At 43.4% G+C, this 13753-nt stretch overlaps 1 protein-coding gene across 1 annotated transcript in view; it reads left to right on the top strand.

Moving 5' to 3' along the window:
- CHUK (component of inhibitor of nuclear factor kappa B kinase complex) overlaps positions 1 to 13753 on the top strand; it is a 169713-nt gene that overhangs the window by 43606 nt on the left and 112354 nt on the right. The window contains 2 exon segments of the mRNA XM_030203200.1: positions 5028 to 5097; positions 6839 to 6927. Of these exon segments, the coding sequence (XP_030059060.1) occupies positions 5028 to 5097; positions 6839 to 6927 (159 nt within the window).

Raw genomic sequence — 13753 nt, 5'->3', positions numbered from 1 at the left:
AGTTTTCTCGAATCCCTGTATTGGTGGACGATTTGCTCCAATTTGACTCTGGGACGTCCCTTCCAAATTCCTCAGCCTCAAAAAGTGCTGACCACGGATGCGTCTCTCCTGGGATGGGGAGCTCATGTCGATGGGCTTCACACCCAAGGAAGGTGGTCCCTCCAAGAAAGCGATCTACAGATCAATCTTCTGGAGTTGCGAGCGATCTGGAACGCTCTGAAGGCTTTCAGAGATCGGCTGTCCCACCAAATTATCCAAATTCAGACAGACAATCAGGTTGCCATGTACTATGTCAACAAGCAGGGGGGCACCGGATCTCGCCCCCTGTGTCAGGAAGCCGTCAGCATGTGGCTCTGGGCTCGCCGTCAAGGCATGGTGCTCCAAGCCACATATCTGGCAGGCGTAAACAACAGTCTGGCCGACAGGTTGAGCAGGATTATGCAACCTCACGAGTGGTCGCTCAATTCCCGTGTGGTGCGACAGATCTTCCAGGCGTGGGGCACCCCCCTGGTGGATCTCTTCGCATCTCAAGTGAACCACAAGGTCCCTCAGTTCTGTTCCAGGCTTCAGGCCCACGGCAGACTGGCGTCGGATGCCTTCCTCCTGGATTGGGGGGAAGGTCTGCTGTATGCTTATCCTCCCATTCCTCTGGTGGGGAAGACTTTGTTGAAACTCAAGCAAGACCGAGGCACCATGATTCTGATTGCTCCCTTTTGGCCGCGTCAGATCTGGTTCCCTCTTCTTCTGGAGTTATCCTCCGAAGAACCGTGGAGATTGGAGTGTTTTCCGACCCTCATCACGCAGGACGAAGGGGCTCTTCTGCATCCCAACCTCCAGTCCCTGGCTCTCACGGCCTGGATGTTGAGGGCGTAGACTTTGCCTCTTTGGGTCTGCCAGAGGGTGTCTCCCGCATCTTGCTTGCTTCCAGGAAAGACTCCACTAAGAGAAGTTACTTCTTTCATTGGAGGAGGTTTGCCGTCTGGTGTGACAGCAAGGCCCTAGATCCTCGCTCTTGTCCTACACAGACCCTGCTTGAATACCTTCTCCACTTGTCTGAGTCTGGTCTGAAGACCAACTCCGTAAGGGTTCACCTTAGTGCAATCAGTGCATACCATTACCAAGTGGAAGGTAAGCCGATCTCAGGACAGCCTTTAGTTGTTCGCTTCATGAGAGGTTTGCTTTTGTCAAAGCCCCCTGTCAAGCCTCCTACAGTGTCATGGGATCTCAATGTCGTTCTCACCCAGCTGATGAAACCTCCTTTCGAGCCACTGAATTCCTGCCATCCGAAGTACTTGACCTGGAAGGTCATTTTCTTGGTGGCAGTTACCTCGGCTCGTAGAGTCAGTGAGCTTCAGGCCCTGGTAGCCCAGGCCCCTTACACCAAATTTCATCACAACAGAGTAGTCCTCCGTACTCACCCTAAGTTTCTGCCAAAGGTTGTGTCGGAGTTCCATCTGAACCAGTCAATTGTCTTGCCAACATTCTTTCCCCGTCCTCATTCCTGCCCTGCTGAACGTCAGCTGCACACATTGGACTGCAAGAGAGCATTGGCCTTCTATCTGGAGCGGACACAGCCCCACAGACAGTCCGCCCAATTGTTTGTTTCTTTTGATCCCAACAAGAGGGGAGTGGCTGTAGGGAAACGCACCATATCCAATTGGCTAGCAGATTGCATTTCCTTCACTTACGCCCAGGCTGGGCTGGCTCTTGAGGGTCATGTCACGGCTCATAATGTTAGAGCCATGGCAGCGTCGGTAGCCCACTTGAAGTCAGCCACCATGGAGGAAATTTGCAAAGCTGCGACGTGGTCATCTGTCCACACATTCACATCTCATTACTGCCTGCAGCAGGATACCCGACGTGACAGTCGGTTCGGGCAGTCAGTTCTTCAGAACCTGTTTGGGCTTTAGGATCCAACTCCACCCCCCGAGGGCCCTGTTTGTTCTGTTCCAGGCTACACTCTCAGTTAGTTGGTAAATTTTTTAGGTCAATCTCAGTTATGTCCTCGCCGTTGCGAGGCCCAATTGACCAATGTTGTTGTTTTGAGTGAGCCTGGGGGCTAGGGATACCCCATCAGTGAGAACAAGCAGCCTGCTTGTCCTCGGAGGAAAGCGAATGCTACATACCTGTAGAAGGTATTCTCCGAGGACAGCAGGCTGATTGTTCTCACAAACCCGCCCGCCTCCCCTTTGGAGTTGTGTCTTCCCTTGAAGTGTATTGTCTTGCTACATACTGGACTGGCCGGCTCGAGCCGGTTTCGGGCGGGAAGACGGCCGCGCATGCGCGGTGCGCGCGGGCGCGCGAGGGCTAGCAAAGGACTTTGCTAGTGAAGTTTCCGATTGGAGGGGCTGCCGTGGACGTCACCCATCAGTGAGAACAATCAGCCTGCTGTCCTCGGAGAATACCTTCTACAGGTATGTAGCATTCGCTTTTGTGTCGGTGGGTTCCTTATAAACTATAGTAATAAACCCACACGCGAGCTATTTCCACATCTAGATAACTGATGTTTTTTTTTCTGAACTGTTACATGTAAATTGTATGTCTGAATTATTTAACCATACCATGTGTTTAAGTTCAGTAGAATTGCTAAACCACAATATGAAGACATCATCTGCAAACCTTTTCCAAAGTGAAATCTTCTCATAAAAAGGAGACTTGTAAACCTATTCTGTTTCAAATCTTGACATTTGCCACAGAAGGAGCAAGTGTGACTTCAATACCATGCCAGATGTTTGCAAAGACAGTAGATTGTCAAATATAAAGTTTTCTTTAATCGCCAGAAATGCTAGTTTCATGTGTGGGGATTAATTTCATATTAGGCCTACATTCTAAATTGTTGCATATGACCTCCAGAGCTTCATCATTTGGAATAGAAGTATATAGAGATGAAACATCCAAAGTTACCAGGATGTAACAAACATCATTTCTTTCAAATTCCTGGAGAACTCCTTAAAAAAAAAGTGTTGTCTTTAATGTATGACCCACGTTCAACCACAAAGGGCCTTAACATTTTTTTTTAAAATCAAAGTATATGAGTTTCTCAAGAAGAGAAGTTCTAGAAGACATGATAGGCCTACCTGGCAGACTGACCTAATTCTTATATATCTTAGGAAGGCAATACAGAACTGGAATCGTTGAATGTTCACACAAAACGTGAAGATTCAACACCACTCTTTTTTGAAGGAGGAAAGGGATCTCATCCTGCTGTGGCAACTGAAACACACATTTATTGGCAGCCCACGGTGAAAAAGTAATCACAGATCCCAAAAACCTCCCAATAAAGATTTTTGAATATTTTTTTTTGGGGGGGGGGGGGGGTTTCAAAAAATATTTTTTTTGCAAATCAGTTATACCCTGTTTTCAATTTCAAAATCGATATCAATATCACTTTAGTGCTTCTTTACATACGCCCCTTCTGTCAGTGTCCCAAAGAAAAAAATGGGGACTTATCTTAATCCTGCAGTATCCATGTAGCAGCCACGATACTTAAACTCTACTCAGTGTGGTCCCACGTGTTGAATCTTCACGTGTTTTGTGTGAGTCATCTCCTAACTTTTGTGAAGTAGATCCGTGTGGGGTTGTACTTTCAGTAGTATCATTGAATGTTCCACATTCAAGAACATAACATCCTTCCAGATCAAAATAACTTCCTTCTGACCCACATTAGTTGGTTTTGAGATTAAAGACCAGGCTCTTTAGTGGGATCAAATTTCAACTTCTTTTATGTGAACAGAATTATTCAAAATTACTACTGCTCCTCTCTTGTCTGTTTTTTAATAACATTGATGGTATCATCTTTCCATTCCTTCAAAGTCATTCTTTCTTCTCTTCCAATGGTTCTTCCAATAACTCCTTTTTCCTCTTCATCCCAGGCCTTAACCTTCAATACTAATTGGCAATGTTTATAACAGGATCCAGTGGCCAACTAGATTTAGTAACCATAATAGTGTGCACCATATCTTGATCTTTACCTTGGAAAATCAACTTGATCTGTAAGGATCTTCCTAAATCAACTTGAAAATGAAACGGGTCAAACTTTTGTGAGGGTACAAATGATAAACCTCTGGATAATAATTGAATGTATGTGTCTAAAGGAAAATAAATTCAAGTAAATCATGCCCTTAATTCAGCATTGCAGGGTGCTGGCAGAAGTACCCAGCCAGCTGCCCCCCCTCTAATATCCCACCCCCATGCTATTTTGTCCTCTTTAATACACTATTTTAAGTTTCCCTTTGTTGTCATCCTGCCTTATTGCTGGCAGTCTAACATCTCATCCATTGCTTCATCTGGTAGCTAACTCCCTCAAACTACCCAACCCCCCCCCCCCCCCAAAAAAAAAAAAAAAAAAGAAATCTGCTCAGTCAGTACTCAATTCCCAACCATTACCCACACCTTATCCACAGGCTGCCACTCTTATCCCCTTCTAATGAGCTATTTCTTCCAGTCAACCCCTTCAGTGCATTACCAGACTGCATATATTCACCCCTCTGCCTCATCTTGTAGTCTGCAAAATGATACTTTGCTGTTGTAGAAATAGCTTCTTGTCTGCACCACATGGCTTTATGAATTTGAACCACATGATGTAGGAAGTCCCTTGCTATTCTTAGAGTCTCAAGTCTTGGAAGTCTAATGAAAGAGTTCTTCACTGCGTTGCACAAACTCTGAGCTGCTAGCATTGTGCAGACAAGCTCTGTTGTGGTGGCAGCATTAGCAACTTGAAGAAATATTTTAGGAGCATGAAAATTCCAGATGCTGTGGGGAAATTTTTGGTCACTGTAGCAACCAACCTGGTGGCTGGGATATGTAAAGCCTAAATTAATCATTATTGGACTACCACAAGAAATTCATAAAATAAAAGGAAAACTTTAAATATGAAGTATGCTGGCACTTTACTTTTAAAAGGTATTGTTGAAGAAATATGTGTAATTTTAAAACTCTTTTACGTGTTTTTGTATGACGTATATACACAATAACTTTCAATTAAGAGTTCAGAGAGAACTTAGTCTTAATTTTCTTATTTTCCTTAGATGTTAAACAAACCAGAAAATTGCTGTGGACTCAAAGAAAGTCAAGTGCTTAATTTACTCAGTGACATTGGTATGTAATATGCTACCTCCTTGGCTCACTAGCAATCCAAGTTCTTAATTAGCTTTAGTCTATTCCTTGTACCTGTACAAAAAAAAAAACCAAAACTAAAGCATGCTTCAATGTTGTGGTGAAGGATGGTAATCAGAATTGGAATGGATTGCAGTGATTCACTAAGGCCCTTATTTTGAAGCATCCACACACATGTAAATAGCAACATTTACACAATTGGATTGCTCACATGTGTAAATGGTGATTTCAGAAAACGGCTGTTTTCATGTGATCATACCATACATATATTTCAAGGAGACTTGATGGGTATGCTTCAAGGGGGCTTGTGGTTTTTGTAGGGTTTGGGTATGATGAAAATCTACACACATATTCCCCATTTTACATGTGTATGGAGGGAAAAATTTCCTTGGGTTGCATAAGTTTTAAAAAGTGCTTATTTTGGCCTGGGCTTTACCCAAACGGATTAAGGCAGTCAACCTCATTAATCCCTTCTTTGTTTTTGCCTTCAAAATGCAACCAAATAAAAATTGTAGCCTCACTACTTAATTGGCGGTACTTAGACCTGTAGGTTTCTAACATACTGTGAAACTTTCTCATGCTCTTCATTTTATCCACTTGTATGTTTCTAAAGTAGTTGTAATGCTGTATGTACTGGAACATAAACTGCACTCTTGTAGTTGTTGCCTGAATTATACACAGCTATTCAGTGCCAAGCCTAATCTGGCAACCAGTACTGAATATCCGAGTCTTTGTGGGCTGCTGGAAGTTATCCAGGTCTGGTCGATATCCAGTACTAATATCTGGATAATAACTGACCTACTTGTGCCGTTAATTATCCAGGCGTCAGCACTGAATATCAGTGGTGCCCACACAGCTTCCAGTTCTATTCCTAACTCCATCCTCAGCCTGATAGAAAATTAGAACTTTGAAAGACATTCCAGTCTTCCATGTTTTTTCTTAGAAGAAGCCTGTTTTCAAATATATAGTAAATTAATTTTCTAACTTAAAAATAGTTCTTTACTCTTGTTTTTGGCTTATCTATTGTTTAATGTGGGATATATACAGAGTTTGAAAAATATCTCAAGGACTTATCTGCCAGGGACAAAATGTACTCTGTCTACTCCCATTGCCACTTCCCTCCCACAATAATTAGGCTTGGAGGTAGAATGCACGGGAGTATAAAATTCAAAAGAATAAAATTCTTCTTTGTACATGAACACCCTTCTATCCTCATGCAACTCTCATTTCCCCTCCTCGCCCTCCTGTCACTCTCCCTTTTTCATCCATTCCCTTGGATATTCCTTCCTCAGTACTCTCATACTCTCCACTGTGGGGCATACGTAATTACCTTACTCCACACCACCTCCCAGCCAACTATGTCTTTCTCCCACCTCTCAGCCTCTTATGCCTTTCTCCCACCTTGCTGCTGCAGTCCACCCTCTCTGCTCCAATACCCCAAATAGAGCCAAAGATGCACTTCTGCTGTGATCCTGACCAGGTTGAACATGGCTATATTGTGCAAGGTCCCAGGTGGCTGCTAACTCTTCTTCCCGCAATTCCCTGATAGGGGCCAAAGATGATATCTTATCTACAGAAAAAAGTCCATATGGCATGGGCAAGTGGATTTTCCAAACTTTTGCCAGACTCAGTATATTTTACTACTTTAAATCATAAACTGTATATTGGACTGTTTTGCTATTCAACAAAATAGACAGTTTTAACATTTTTTTTTTTTTTGAAGGTTCTGGCATCCAGTATTTGCATGAAAACAGGATTATCCATAGAGATCTAAAACCAGAAAATATTGTTCTTCAGGAGTTCAGTGGAAGGGTGAGTCAAATGAGTCCTAACATTACAATCTCTAACCACCTTACAGGGCAGGCTAGTTAGGCCATGCTGTCCTTTCTCTGAGGACAAGCAGGCCATATTCTCACATGTGGGTGACGTCATCCACGTCACGTGGTGCAAAGCATTAAAACAGCTAATATTGCTTCAAGAGCACACACAGTGTCCCTACCACGCATGCGTGAGTGTCTTCCTGCCCACCCTGAGAGCGTGGGACCAGCAGTCTCTTATCTGTTGTGAAGAGAGGACACGCTCCCCTGGGTTTGATAGTCCTCAGTTGCCTCGTCACTCCTTGGTGGTGGAATCCATGCTCAAGAGGCAGGAGTTCTAGGGAATGTGCTTCAGTGCCTCCTGGCAGAGAAGCTAGAACCCTGGATTCTTTTGGACAGATATATCGTGCATCTATGCTCCATCTTTCATATTCAATCTTACCAACTCTACATTACTGCAATTTCCAAAATGAATGTAAATTGTAAGCCTCTTGGAACCAAAAACTGTTTTTGGATAACAGTGGGATACAAGAAAGCATAAATAAATAAATACACAAGCCTATACTTGTGCAGTATATCTGATTTTGTGGAGCTCACTTAGATGGGCCTCACTTTCAAGGTGCTTGGTCAGCTGAGGAGACAAACCTCTGCATCAGCCTTCTGGAGCTACTGGCAATCTGGAATGCTCTAAATGTTTTCAGAGATAGGCTGTTCAATCAAATTGTACTCATTCAAATGGACAATCAGGTTGCAATGTACTACACCAACAAGCAGAAGGGTACCAGTTCACACCCCCACTGTCTTAGGAGGCCATCTGGATGTGGCACTCGGCAGTCCAACATGGGATGTTCCTCAAGGCCACTTACCTGGTGGGCAGATCCAGCAGCCGGGCCAGCAGACTGAGCAGGGTCATGCAACCACACAAGTGAACCCTCAGCATGGGCATTGTCTGTGAGATCTTCCGAGTGTGGGGCAACCCCTTAGTGGATCTCTTTGCCACTCAGTTCAATCACAGTGTCCCTCAGTACTGTTCCCTCCAGGCCCATGACAGGCTAGCATCAGATGCCTTCCTCCATTGGGGGACCGGTCTTCTCTGTGCGTATCCTCCTATCCATCTTGTGGGGAAGATTTTGCTAAAAGTTCAGCAAAACCGAGGAACCATGATACTGATCACTTCATACTTGCCCAGGCAGATCTGGTTCCGTCTTCTGGAGTTATCTTCTGAGGAACCATGGAGATTTGAGTGTTTTACGACCCTCATAATGCAGAACGAGGGTTCTCTTCTACTTCCCAACCTCTGGTTTCTGTCCCTCAAAGCCTGGATGTTGAGAGCTTAGAATTTGCTTCCTTTCATCTTCCTGAGGGTGTCTCCAAGGACTTGCTGACTTCCAGGAAAGATTCCACTAAAATGTGTTACTCTTTCAAATGGAGGAGGTTTGCTGTCTGGTGTGAAGGCAAGGCCCTAGATCCCCTTTCTTACCCTACACAGACCCTGCTTGAATACCTTCTACACCTATCCGAGTCTGGTCTCAAGACCAAATCTGTAAGGGTTCACCTCGATGCAATTAGAGCTTACCATCACCGTGTAGAGGGTAAGCCCATCTCTGGACAGCCTCTAGTTCGCTTCATGAGAGCTTTGCTGTTGACAAAGCACCCTGTCAAGTCTCAGCCTGCCATGGAATCTCAACGTTCTCAGCCAGCTGATGAAAGTTCCTTGAGCCTCTCAATTCCTATCATCCGAAGTACTTCACCTGGAAGGTCTTGTTTTAGGTGGCTGTTACTTCAGCTCGCAGGGTCAGTGAGCTTCAGGCCGTAGTGGTGGATCCACCTTGCACCAAGTTTCATCACAACAGAGTAGATCTCTGCACATACCCTAATTTTCTGTCTAAGGTTGTGTCTGAGATCCATCTGAACCAGTCGATTGTCCTTCCTACATTCTTTCCCAAACCTCATGCCCATTCTGGTGAAAGTGCACTGCACACCTTGGACTGCAAGTGAGCATTGGCCTTTTGCTTGGAGCGGACTAGGCTCTACAGACAGTCCACCCAGCTTTTTGTTTTTGACCCCATCTGGAAACACACCATTTCCAATTGGCTGGGCACTTGCATTTCATTCACTTATGCCCAGGCTGGCTCTTGAGGGTCATGTCAAGGCTCAGTAATGTCCGAGCCATGGTGGCGTCAGTAGCCCACTTGAGGGTCAGCCTTCATTGAAGAAATATGTAAGGCTGCATGTGGTCCCAGAAAACAGCAAGGCAAACAATCTGCAAAATCCAACGTGGAGAATAAGCCAGCCGATCAGTATAATATCCAAAATATTTTATTGAAGATACCGTATGTTAGCTAATTGCCCAACACAGGCCGTGCTTCGCCCAAAAAAAGTCTGCCTCAGGGGCTAGTCGTTATCTTTTGTAAATAAAAACAATTGCAAATTTTAAAAAACCAGCACAAGCAGCACAAAACAGCGTCTCCTGTTCTGTTGCCAAGTGATCGGTAAAAAGTCTACTGTCAAAGGCCTTTGACAGTAGACTTTTTACCGATCACTTGGCAACAGAACAGGAGACGCTGTTTTGTGCTGCTTGTGCTGGTTTTTTAAAATTCCTTTTATCCTTGTCCTGATATGCAATTTGCAATTGTTTTTATTTAAGAAAGATACAGACTAGCCCCTAACGCAGCCTTTTTTTTTGGGCGAAACACGGCCTGTGTCAGGCAATTGTCTAACATATGGTATCTTCAATAAAATATTTTGGATATTATACTGATCTGCTGGCTTATTCTCCAGGCTGCATGTGGTCTTCAGTCCACACATTCACATCCGATTACTACCTTGAGCAGGATACCCAACGCAATTGTCGGTTTGGACAGACAGTTTTTCAGAATTTGTTTGGGGTCTAGAATCCAATTCCACCCCCTTAGGCCCATTTTGTTCTGTTCCAGGCTGCACTCTCACACAGTTGTGTATAGGTTCAGGTTAATTAGTATTTTGACCTCGCTCTTGCAAGGTCCAGTTAACCAGTGGTTGTTGTTTTCAGTGAGCCTGGTAGCTAGGGATTCCCACATATGAGAATATGGCCTGCTTGTTGGAGGAAGCAAAAGATGCTTAACCTGTAGCAGGTATTCTCCGAGAACAGCAGGCCATTCATTCTCGCATACCTTCCCTCTTCCCTTTTGGAGTTTATCCTGTGCTATAATATTGTACTGATGGTCCTGCGCTCTTACAGCGGGCAGAAAGGCACTCGTGCATGTGTGGTGGGGGCACTGTGCATGGTCTTAAAGCAATATTAGCGTTCTTAATGCTCCACACAGGGTGACATGAATGATGTCACCCACATGCGCGAATGAATGGCCTGCTGTCCTTGGAGAATACCTGCTACGGGTAAGTATCTTCGCTTTATCTGCCATTATTTACTATATTATTGTGTTTTATTAAAAACTCTATGTGAAGAAACAGTGTGTTTTAAGCCTGTAAAATATATTGGATATTTTCCTGTCTTAAATATGTCTGAAGTGTATTTTTCCTGTTTGATCAGCAGATTAAAGCTGTTACAGAAGACTGACTTCTTTTTCTTTTATTTGGCATACTGGCACACAGGTAATAGGAAGTGCCTGTAGTGATATAACCAATTTTTATTTGAAATATGACTATTCTGGACTCTGGCCTGGAGTTTGAAATTACCCAGCAGTTGTTGCTGGCTGTTGATTTCAGTCTTAGCCAGGAAGAAAGAGAGACAGATCTCTTTGCTGAAGCTCGGTGAATTATATGTTGTTGAGAATAGAGGGGTCTCGGGCCCCCCCCCCCAAGAAGGCTAGAGTGACCTTAATCTGGCTCCATCTCTAAATAACACTAGTACTGGGGTAATCAAGGAGTTATTGCCTCTAAGGGAGACGTTAGGTCTAAAGAAAAGATACCAGCCTTATGACAAACTGGATTTAGACTACAGGTTATACAATGCAGCGAATGATAGCCTGATGTAGCAAAAGCATTTATACTTACAGCCTTTCATCATTAAGTGAAGCCCACAAATCATCATTTGGAATGAAGAGTTTATTTGCAAATCAGACTTTAATCAGATACATTCATCAGACAAATTCTGGATTCAGCTGACTGGAGCTCTGCGTCCTAGATACGTTGGGGAGAACCTCCGAAATATGCTTGGGAGACCAGTCCTTATATACCATCTGGTCCCCATACAAGTCTATTGAGAGGGACTTTTTTCTAATCTTGCTCAATCTATGAGTCATGCCCTCCGGCCAGGTGTTTCCGTTTTTGTAAACACTTCCCTAGATACGGACATCCAAACATCCAAACATGGCTATTGTGTAATTTCCTTTTTTGTAAACACTTTGTTCTTATGAAGATATAGATATATCAATTTCATAACATCTTGTGATCTGGGTGCCAACTTATTAAAGACAGACTCCGTGTTATGAACCAAACTTCTTATCATTTCTGTCTTTAATTTCTACATCATGTGTGTTACACTCAATTTGGAAGTTGCACCAGGTTTCATTAGAACTCACCAAGCAGTCCTTGCTCTTGCAGGCTCTCTGCTATAAGGCCATCATCTTGTTATCAGGCCTACTCAGTGCTTTTCAGGTGTTTAAAGCTATGTAGCTTGGCCCACCACTATTCCAGTGGATAGGTCTTTAGCTAGAACACATATTAACTTGCAGGAAAAGCAAGTCCTTGCTCAGCCAGTCATTGATTTTTAAACCTAGCTGGTATTTTTACAGCCTGAGTCCTAAAATCTGGCCTTCCACCCTTCCGGTGGGCATCCAGTGAGGGCCTCTTGCTGTAGTATAATTATACAATGTCCTTTCTGATCTTTCCAGGTACTGTTTAGCCGCTATGCAAATATTTAGTGTTATAATTGATCCACATTTCAGTTACCTGTTATTTTTTGCCTATTCACACTATTTTGTTACACTGTTCACTATTTTTAAGAGCATAAACATAATTGTTTTTCTCCCTGTTTGTCTGGACTGATAAAGAATCCTGGTGGTTTGTGTGTTGGATCTGTGAGTGCTTTCTGGTAACTGTGGGACCATTGGGAGTGTGGCCCCTGTAACCTAGAAATCACTGGGGATAATTGGAGAGCGGGAGACTCACCCAGAAGTGGTTGTGGCCCAGTCGGTGGGAGGAGGGTGATAGTGTAGGGCACAAGTGGCAGGTGCAGGTTGACCTGAGCTGTGCTGGGGTGGACCCTCTAAGTGGCCGCGGGGTAACCCCAGGCGGGTGACTAGGCATTTCATGACACTTCAGTATAAACATTTCAGCCTGTTCTCTTTTAGCCTTAGTGTGTGGACTGAAGAAATAAAGAGTGATAGAGAGGATGTAGCGATGGATTGTTCCTATGGTAATCTTATGATGAAATAGAAGATGGGGCACGAAGAGGAGAATTTGGGAAATGAGTAGGGGTAAATAAGCAAAAGAACCAACAGAAGAGAATGTAGTTGGCATTTTTACTTGGTAATTTGGAGGAGATGGAATGATAATTTTATCAACTATTACTGTGAGTGAATGTGGGCGCATTTTTTAAACTTTGTTCTGGACATTGTCCAGTTCTTAAAATGTAGTTATGCCTACAATATACGCATTTGCATATTATGGACAAGGAACCTCAAAGATGAAGTAATATAGATTTTCATTTTTATCTTGCTGGTATTCTTTTGAATTTTCTACCTGTCCAGTGTTCTACAGAAGGATGTAGTAGTAGTTCTCTTATTTTGACTATTTGTCGAGAATGACAAGGGCGCTGGGGTGGGGATAAACTTTGTCCTTGTGTCATTCTCTACTTTTGAAGGCTGTTAATGAATTGGAAAGTTTATTTATGTTTGAATGATTCAATGTTTTGATTTTTTGGAAAAACAAGCAGAAGTGCTTGCCAAAACTGGCAAAACTTATATGGGGGGATCCTATGCAGCACATCCTTTTGCGAAGACATTTTCTATTGCAGGAAGGGCTGCGGAAGACAGGAGAGTGAGACTGAATCCTGAGATTGTTGATGACTATTTTTCATCCAGAGACTAAAAAATCTTAACGGTGCTTTATAGGGCATATTTCTTAACGCTAGAGCATACAGAGCGGGTTATATTTTGTACCCCTGGACATTTTAACAGGGTGGATTAGGGTTCCTTGGGGTACTGGAAGTCAGCTATTGTTGGAGTTGAAAGGGTAGAGGATGGTGGGGGGGAGTGGTTATAGTTGCTTGTTATTATTGATTTTCTATTTGTGATTTATAACAGTTGCACAGAATATTGTTCCTTTTATAGTTTGATAAAGTGTTCAAGGCTTCTGCAGATCAGGACAGAGTCCGCGGGGACGGGGCCAGAGTTTGTTCTCATGTCATTCTCTAACTTTTTTGTAATCTGATTAAGAGGGAGACTGGAATTTAAACATTAAGTAGTCTAGTTACAAAGCTGCAGTACATATCACATTTTACCATAGCTTAATTTCTCAGAGGACAAGCAGGACAGTCTGTGTTACCACAGATGGGTGACGTTATCCAGCGGAGCCCCGGCCTTCAGCTCCAATCGCTCATGTGCGCACCTTTCCACCTGCTTCAGCTGCACAGGACCAGGCAGTCCTTTTTTTTTTTTTTCTGCATAGCTGAGAGGACTTTTATTTTTAATGTTCTCTCTTCAGTGCATTTTCTTTGGTGACCTTCCCTGCCTTTATTTTTTATTTATTTATTTATTTATTTGGAGGGGGGGGGGGGGGGTTGGTAGCTTTATTGTATGAGTGGTATGGGACCTTTCTCTATTTTCGTTTTGATTTCCTCTATTAGTCTCTTGGGTGTTTTGGCATTTTAAGTTTCCTAT

This window comes from Microcaecilia unicolor, chromosome 5 (assembly GCF_901765095.1).
Source record: "Microcaecilia unicolor chromosome 5, aMicUni1.1, whole genome shotgun sequence".
Taxonomy (NCBI): Eukaryota; Metazoa; Chordata; class Amphibia; order Gymnophiona; family Siphonopidae; genus Microcaecilia; species Microcaecilia unicolor.
This window is presented reverse-complemented; position numbering and strand designations above follow the sequence as displayed.